Genomic DNA, 8855 nt, shown 5'->3' with positions numbered 1-8855 from the left:
TATATATATATATATATATATAAACTCTCATCCTATTGACGACGATTTCACTACCTGAAAAAGAAGAAGAAGAAACTATACACTAGGATTACCGATTATATTAAAATATTGATATATACTAAAGTCTACGACCCTATTGCCAAGTGTTATAGGATTAGGAAAAAAAGGGAGCTCTATTATGAGATTACCAATTTTGTGAAAAGTGTATTACTTTAGTAATTATTTTAGAATGTGTACCAAAACTATAATTTTTCAGTCAAAATTTACCAACCAAGTCAATTTGCCGTGAATTTTAGCATTTATTAGTAACAATTATGTATATATATTTATTTTGGTTATACTTCTTTTGTTTTATGTTTGAGGGCGAAAGTGAAATATGAAGTTATACCTATATAATTACAGGTAGATTTTTTTTGTTAATTTTATAAAAAAAATGAACTTAATAATTGTATGCAAAATGCAAGTTACTAAAATATATTTTGATAATTTGTATAACTAAAAAAAATAAGTTAACAAAATATATTTTGGTTTTATATAATAGAAATAGATATAATAGAAAATAAATAGAATAGACTAGATAAACTAAAATCACCAAGAAATTAGATTTAGAAAATTTTAACAAAACTAAATTCAATCCCTCCAATCTGTTACCAACAAAGTTGGTCTAATAATATAAGTCTCACTAAATCTTTAAAATAACATAAAGATCAAATGAAATATAATTTATGAGAATAACATTTATGGATGAATTAACCATACACCTAAAAGAATTAATTATTTATCCAATATGAAAAAATATTTTTGATAATAAAAAAAATATTCCTCACTTGTTTAAAAGCGAAAAACCGGAGCATGCAAAATCACGTTTTGTGCAATTCATTTGATGTTTTAGATTTGGAAGACAAGAAAAAACAAAAGAAGTGGTTATTGCGCCGCAGCAGCCACCAACTTCCCTTTCTACTTCTATTCTCATTCATTCCACCTTCATTCGCTTCTTCCATTTCCACCTTCTGAGGCTCTTTCTTTCTAAGGTTTTTTATTTTATATTATTATTATTATTACTACTATTTCTCTATCTATTCTTATGCTTCTCTTTTCTTCTTTTTTCCGAATTGTCATTTTCTATTTGCGAACTGGTTTTTTGAGAGTCACGAATTACTAGCAAATAGACAAAATGACTTCGAAACATCCATTTTCATTGTTTGACATTCAAAAACTAACTCGCAAATGGATTTGATAACTTTAAAGTATTCCTTCTTTTCCAAAACTCATTTCGCAAATAGTCAGTAACAGTCCATTTCCATGTGTGAGTTGGTTTTTGGAGGTTTAGTGAGGAAAATGAAAGACTTTTGGTCATGAAATACGTACATTTGTGAGGTGATTCTCATTCCTTCCATTCCTTCCCCTCTCAAACAAACTTGCAAACAAACCTTACAAGTTATTTGAGGTTTCGGAGGGAAATGAAGAAAAAATGGAAGGTTTCAGATAATTCATGGCCCTCAGACTTTCTTTTTTCCTCCCCCTCCCAAATTCAACTCGGAAAAAATGGTCTAAGTTGAGCGGGAAAGATTTATTTTAAAAGTATAGAAGCTTTTCCTCACTAAACTGAACTGCAAACATGGACTGGACGGAAGTAAATGAATTTTATGCATTTTTTCATAGCTATTTAGAGTGATATGCAATTTACTTTTAATGTGCATTTATTTTGTAGATCAAGCTTCGGAAGGTAGAAATCACAATTCCATCCTCCATTTGTCGAAAAAAAACTTATCTTGGAGTAAAAAATGGCAAGTGCATTGCAACTCTGTGGTGTTAAAGCGAATGTTTATGTATCAGCAAGGAGAGGCTTGGATTGTGAAACTCGATTCGGGTTCGTGAATTTTGTTCCTGCTGGTTTGTGTAGTGCAGGAGGAGTTGTTTCAAGTGAGAGAGTGACATCATTGTTAAGTGTCACATGTAAGGCAACAACAACAAGAAGAAGTGATGTGCTTGAGAAGAAAAACAATGTGATTGGGGAGAATGATGAGAATTTCGGTGAAAGTGAAAGTTGTAGCAGTTACACTTGTGTCATGAAATTTGGTGGTTCCTCGGTGGCTTCAGCGGAGAGGATGAGAGAAGTTGCTGCTCTTATACTAAGCTTCCCACAAGAGAGGCCAATAATTGTTCTCTCTGCTATGGGAAAAACAACAAACAAGCTTTTAATGGTATAATAAGCTTTCCCTCATTTTTGTTTTTTAAAAATAAAAAGCGAAATTTAGGAAGGAATTTCCAATATATTATAGGTAGAACTTCGTAATGAAGAATTTTTTATGATTGAATTCTTCACTAGAACTAATGAGGAAGACCCTTTTTAGTTTTTTCACCTGTTGCTCAAGAACTATTCTTAAAGAATTGTGTTATTCTTTTTGTTTTGTTAGGCTGGAGAAAAAGCTGTAAGTTGCGGTGCTACTAATGTCTCTATAATTGAAGAACTCGACTTTATAAAAGACCTGCATCTCAGGCAAGAGAGTTTTCTTTTATGTGTTTTTGAAGTATAACACAAATATTAGAGAAAGAAACTCCACTTATATTAGACAGTTATTATATTCTCAGTGGGTGTTCTTATCTTATTCAGGACTGTGGATGAGCTCGGAGTGGACAGAACTGTTGTTTCAAGTGAGTTTCTTTTGTCCAAAGCTGTAGATCAATTGTTGGTTAGATTTTGTTCTGTAATTTCCATTTTTAGTTAAGAATTATGATTATCAACATTCAAGTCTATCTATATCAGCATATCCTGAAGAAGCTTGTAAATTAAAGAGCTTTTAAGTTTTCCCGGAAATTAAATATTTTTAGCTGGGAATCTATTTAACGCTATATATTTCTCAAACCAAGAAAAAGTTTAAAAGTTATCCTGGTTTTTAATTATAATTGCAACTTAACTTTCAATATTTTTATAATACATTTATATTTCTGTATTTTTTTCACTTTATTTTATCTACTCATGGGTTGAACTACTCATTGTTTTGAGTAACTTAATGTTCTATGGAAAAATTTCCAGAGCATCTAGAAGAATTGGAGCAACTTCTGAAGGGGATAGCTATGATAAAAGAGTTGACTCAACGCACTAAAGACTATTTAGTTTCCTTTGGAGAGTGCATGTCAACTAGGGTCTTTGCTGCATATCTTAATAAAATCGGTGTTAAGGCTCGCCAAGTATGTTTTTCTTATTTGCCTTTCTAATACATATTGCAACTAAAAAGTAGTTAGGTTTTTTATTGCTAAGGAAGGGTAGTGTAGATCTGAACGAGTTCTTCAGATTATGATTTCGCAGTCCTGATCATAGTGGTTTGTTGCTAATCTAATTTTATTCCAGTATGATGCATTTGAGATGGGTTTTATAACAACTGATGACTTCACAAATGCCGACATTTTAGAAGCTACTTATCCTGCTGTTGCAAAGAGGCTACATGGTGATTGGGTCTCTGATCCTGCAATTCCAATTGTTACAGGCTTCCTCGGAAAGGTCTTTGTGATGCCTTGCTTTTTGAATCATTCTTTTCTCCTAGCTTTTTGTATTGCTAAAATCAGAATTCTCAATTTAGAAAATTGTTGTGACTTGATTTTCTTCTTGAAGGCCCGGAAATCATGTGCAGTGACAACACTGGGTAGAGGTGGAAGTGATTTGACAGCTACAACAATTGGAAAAGCACTAGGGTTGCCTGAGATCCAGGTTTGTATCTAAACACAAATTTGTTGCAAGTCAAAATGGAGACAAAAAGGACGCAATTAATTTTTCATCACCTAAACAGGTATGGAAGGATGTTGATGGTGTTCTAACCTGTGATCCAAATATATGCCCACAAGCAACACCTGTTCCATATTTGACATTTGATGAGGCTGCTGAACTTGCCTACTTTGGTGCTCAGGTATCTTAACAATATGCCTTATACAATCTCTCTTAGTTTTGCTTTAGTGTTGAATCATGCTTCATAATGCTTTAATATCAAATTATCACACTTTTTTTTTATAAGGTGTAGTTACTTTATAAACGTTGTGTGCATGTTTTGTTTTTTATAGAAACTGAAATTTGTCAGAGAAAAGAGAAAAAAGTGTAAGTGCATAACTTGGGGGAGAATAAGGTATCCTCCAAAATAGAGAAATTGAAAATCAGAGACCATGTCTCCAAAAAAAATGGAGCAAATCTGTTCAATCTTTGTACATATCAATGTTAACATCCTTAAAACAATCATGAGAAAACCATGCAGAAGCCATGAACTCAATACTATCCTCCTGAAAAAATGCAAATTCTGCTCCATACTAGAGTGCAGCTCAAAATACGGCAATAAATTATTGGCATCCTTACGCATGAAACATGCATATTGTAGAAGCAGCAATTAAGCTAAAAGTAAATCAGCTTCCAACGATGCTAAAATAAGTGGGCTAGTGTTTTAAATATACCAGCATGTAACATGCATATTGTAGAAGCAGCAATTAAGCTGTTTGAATCTGCAACATATCATCTGCATTAATCTGAATGAGTACCATAATCCAGCTCCAGAAAATTCTAGACCACCTGGCTTGTAGAACTTGTTTTGTATGAGTTCCTGAAATTTTAATAATGTGAATCACACAACACATCTGAACTTAATGCTGGCAAGTTTATTAAGCTCTTAATGGGACCAGTTGGTTAACATCAAAGACAATCTGAATAACACAACTTATGTACAATATCACATTATGAAATTATGTTACTAAGTTGACAGGTGAACCTTAGAAATTTAAATTCCAGAGCAGATTTGCCAATCATAAAAATATTAGGTGACCAAGATACAGGAACTGAATAATTTTTAAGGGAATATAAGGTATGCATAAAAATCACAAAATTTCAAGTTTTCTGTCTCAGAATACACAGATAAGAGGAGGATCAAGGATGTACAAGAACAACATATACCTGGTGTTTCTCAATCATTGAAAGAGTAGAGTACTACAATTAAGGAGGCATTTCTCCATATAATGAGTAGATTTTAGAAATTGTTCGTTATGTATGCTGAATAGGCAACAGATATGGCCAAAGCAAAATGAAGGAACTGCTGCTTTGCAAAGAAAAATATATGAACAAAATAAGTATTATAGAATATAGTGTGAATCACTGCAGTGCTATTTGTGTAATCTTGAAACAGACTAGTTAGCTAGTAGTTAGTCTGATGCCAGGTGAGCTTCGGTCCTATATAAGTATACTCTCATCGTTTGTAGTTTGTACAACTAAAAATTCATAATAGAAAATCTCAGAAATTCAGCTTCTCTGTTTTTTCTTAGCTTAGTTTACCTTTCTTAGTATAAGGATATAGTGATAAACTAGAGAAGAGTTTAAAGGGTTTGTGTGAGCAATACTGTTGCTGATAATCACACTCTTCTATCTATTTTACTGTAGCTGACATGAAATGCTCTAGTGAGTTTAGTTTTGGAGCTGTCGGGTTTTAGATACCTCATTCCCAAAAAACTGTTGAATTAGGAACCCTGTTTCTAGCTGGATGCTGTTAAGTGCTAGTTGAATCACTCAATAACTTCTTTGGTATCAAATGGTTAATATAAGTACATTTTTGGCCCATTAACTAGTCCCTCCTTACAATCTCAGATTTGTTTCGTTGATACGCTTGTCTTGTGCCTGTGTTAATTACCCTATTTGCTACAAAGCCCAGCGAAAGGGTTGTTATCACTTATTGTCTATAGTGCTGTTTGTGGTGCACGGTTGTTTTATGTCCAATGGATAATCAGAGTAATGTTGTCAAAAAAGGTTAGCCTAAATAATTTATTTCTTCGATTTGCAGGTTCTGCATCCCCAATCTATGAGACCTGCTAGAGAAGGTGATATCCCTGTCCGGGTTAAAAATTCTTACAACCCTACAGCTCCTGGTACTCTCATCGCCAAGGGAAGAGATATGAGCAAGGTTTTTAGAATTTATAGTCTTGGCGTAAATAATAAATCCATTCATCTTCAGGAAAACGACAGACAATGTTAAGTTTTATTTTTTACATCTACAGGCTGTATTAACCAGCATTGTTTTGAAACGCAATGTGACCATGTTGGATATTGTAAGCACACGCATGCTTGGTCAGTACGGCTTCCTTGCTAAGGTGAGAAAGCTAATGCCTGCCTGATCTGACCTCCCAGTGGTTGAACTTGAATCCCTTTCAGTCTTAACTTGAACTTCATACTTTTGCAGGTGTTTTCGACCTTCGAAGATTTTGGCATATCAGTTGATGTTGTGGCTACAAGTGAAGTTAGTATATCCTTGACATTGGATCCATCAAAGCTATGGATCAGAGAGATAATTCAGCAGGCAAGTGTAAAACACTGTTTCTTTCACTAGCTTCCTGGTTGTTGATGATTGTCGCGGTCTTTTATTCTCCTCTTTTCCAGTATTCCTGATAGCCTTGTTGATGATGTATACACCATCCATTTCATCAATCTGTTTGGTTGTAATTTTTTTATCTTTGACCAGGAACTTGACCATGTTGTTGAAGAACTGGAGAAAATTGCTGTGGTGAATCTCCTAAAGAATAGATCCATCATCTCTCTCATCGGAAATGTTCAGAGGTCATCACTCATATTGGAGAAGGTAGTGCAATACTCTGTTTATTTGAATATTAGTTCGAGGTTTATCTTGAAGTTATTTTTCTCATGTTGAGATTTAGGGTGTGTTTGGATTAGTTGTGAACTATAGAATATTTGAATCATCGAATGCCGGTTTATATAATCCATTATAAAGAATCATCATGCAAGACTATCTATCATAATCAGTCTATGTTTAGCTCTTTTTTAGGGTAGCACTTAAGTGACTGATTTCTGATTGGAATTTTTCGCAGGCATTTTATGTTCTTCGAAAACTTGGCATTACTGTTCAAATGATCTCTCAGGGTGCATCTAAGGTACCCAATTAATCAAATTTTTATTATTCTCCATCATATTTGCTATCATGAACAATAGGCTTTTCCATCCCCAGACAAATGCAAAGGCTTGCATGTGTTCTTATTGTACACTTGCCGTGTGTCAAGTGATCTAATAATACCTATCAGGCTCAGTCACCTTGGAAAATGATTGGCTATTGTATTCATATGAAAAAAGCACATTTACTTGAAGGGAGAGATGATCAAGATATTGTTGTATTATCTTTGCATAAAATTTGTCATCCTAATTCCACACTCGGCGTTCTTTCGACTTCAGGCTTTGAATGAAAAACGGAGGCATTTACATACATAAATGTGAAGACTCCAAAAGGTTTGAATGTTCATGTTATTCTATTTCATTTTTGTCAGGTGAATATCTCCTTGGTTGTAAATGATAGTGAAGCTGAGCAGTGTGTTAGGGCTCTCCACTCGGTCTTCTTCGAGAGCGAGCTCTCCGAGTTAAGGAATGGTTCTGTTGCTGAATAATCTTAGGGACACGAGAACCACATTTTTCCTAGGCATACGTATACAATAACAAGAAGAATGACAATTTGTGTTGTTGAAATGTAGGAGAACAGTGTATTTTATGGTTAAACAATATGATAGTTGAGAGGGATTGTGTACTAGTTTATAGCTATTGTATTCTTTCATTTTTCCTTCTTTCATAGCTGCCTCTATTGGCTTAACTAGATGCAATCAATTATTTTGCATATTGTTGTTTGATACCATTCCATGCAAGAATCTCAATAAAATTCCTTGATTTGATCCATTTGCATATTACTTGCTCTCTGTCACCTATAAGAAATAGTCACTTAATTTAGGTGACTGCTTCTTATTGGTGGCAGAGGAAACGATTTAGAGTAGTGTATATTAAATTTTTTCGTTTCATTGCATAAGCTTTGCATTGATGACTCGACATTCCTCGTGTAGCCTTGTTTCCCCTCCTCGGGTATCATTGAGTCATCAAGGGTTGAAATTAGGATAATGCTATTGAGTGTTAATTCCCTTCCAAGTTCCCTATATATCTCTTTCATTTGGTTATTTTCAACATGGTGTGATGAAAACACAAATTGTAAGAGCTTTATTTAGATCAATCAACAATCTAATAATAAAATTAGACTAGTTGGTTAACACACTACAAATGCTAGAAATTGATGGTCGTACTCTTAAAATAAGTATTATTATTTTCACATCCAATTTCAGTATTAGGTTTGATAAATACATTGTAACATAAATTCATATGAACAAAATAATCTCATCAGATGTGCCTTAAAGATATAACAATCTAGGTTTAGCTAGAGCAATTCATCGATTTTTAAATTATAAATAATTTGTATACTAAATATTGTGGTTGTTGTGTTATAATTTTTTGCAATATTTACTTGTATATTTTTGCAATATTTACTTGTATATTTTTGCAATATTGATACTTCTCTTTTGACATGTATTATTTTTTAATTTAATAAATTTATTATTATAGATTTATACTAATATAAATAAAATTCATATATAAAATAGAAGATATAAAATTTATTGTTAGTGACCTCGATAGATTTAATTTTACAGAGATAGAAGGGATAAGTAAAGATGCAAATTTAAATTCTTATTAAGCGTAAAATAGGACAATACAAAATTATGTCGTATAAATATAATTTCCCTTTAGAATATTAAGTATATTGATTTTAGTAATAGGTAAGTAAAGCTATGAATATCTTGATCTATCGGCAGGAATAATAATGAGTCTGGATAGTAAAACTTAAGTGTACTTTCTCAAAAGGTTATGTTTGAAATCATAATTTGTTGGTGTAACAGAAAAGATCGATGCACAACATTGACTGCTAAAAATTAAATAAAAAGTTGATAATAGATAGAAGAGAAGAAGACAATATAATTTGTTATTGGTGTTCAATAAATAAAACCTATGTCCC

General features: G+C 32.9%; 1 protein-coding gene across 2 annotated transcripts; it reads left to right on the top strand.

The window, feature by feature from the left end:
• Nucleotides 922-7540, top strand: LOC109347487 (aspartokinase 2, chloroplastic-like). 2 transcript variants are annotated; one of them, XM_019587364.1, is made up of 14 exons: nt 922-1031; nt 1712-2204; nt 2418-2500; nt 2615-2655; nt 3038-3192; nt 3353-3502; nt 3614-3709; nt 3789-3905; nt 5808-5927; nt 6022-6114; nt 6204-6320; nt 6483-6599; nt 6847-6909; nt 7297-7540. In XM_019587364.1, the coding sequence occupies exons 2-14, from the start codon at nt 1785-1787 to the stop codon at nt 7411-7413; spliced, it is 1689 nt and encodes a 562-aa protein (XP_019442909.1). In that variant the 5' UTR covers nt 922-1031; nt 1712-1784; the 3' UTR covers nt 7414-7540. The 2 variants fall into 2 exon arrangements, with proteins under 2 accessions (XP_019442909.1, XP_019442910.1); XM_019587365.1 differs by lacking the exon at nt 922-1031 and having other exon boundaries at nt 1709-2204.

Source organism: Lupinus angustifolius, chromosome LG05 (assembly GCF_001865875.1).
Source record: "Lupinus angustifolius cultivar Tanjil chromosome LG05, LupAngTanjil_v1.0, whole genome shotgun sequence".
NCBI lineage: Eukaryota > Viridiplantae > Streptophyta > Magnoliopsida > Fabales > Fabaceae > Lupinus > Lupinus angustifolius.
The sequence above is the reverse complement of the archived record's forward strand: the minus strand, read 5'-3'. Positions and strand labels throughout refer to the sequence as shown.

Coding starts and splice junctions, on each gene's coding strand:
- LOC109347487 (XM_019587364.1), top strand. CDS start 1,785: ATGGCAAGTGCATTGCAACTCTGTGGTGTTAAAGCGAATGTTTATGTA. Junction 2,501..2,614: donor ATAAAAGACCTGCATCTCAG/GCAAGAGAGTTT, acceptor TATCTTATTCAG/GACTGTGGATGAGCTCGGAG. Junction 2,656..3,037: donor GGACAGAACTGTTGTTTCAA/GTGAGTTTCTTT, acceptor AAAAATTTCCAG/AGCATCTAGAAGAATTGGAG.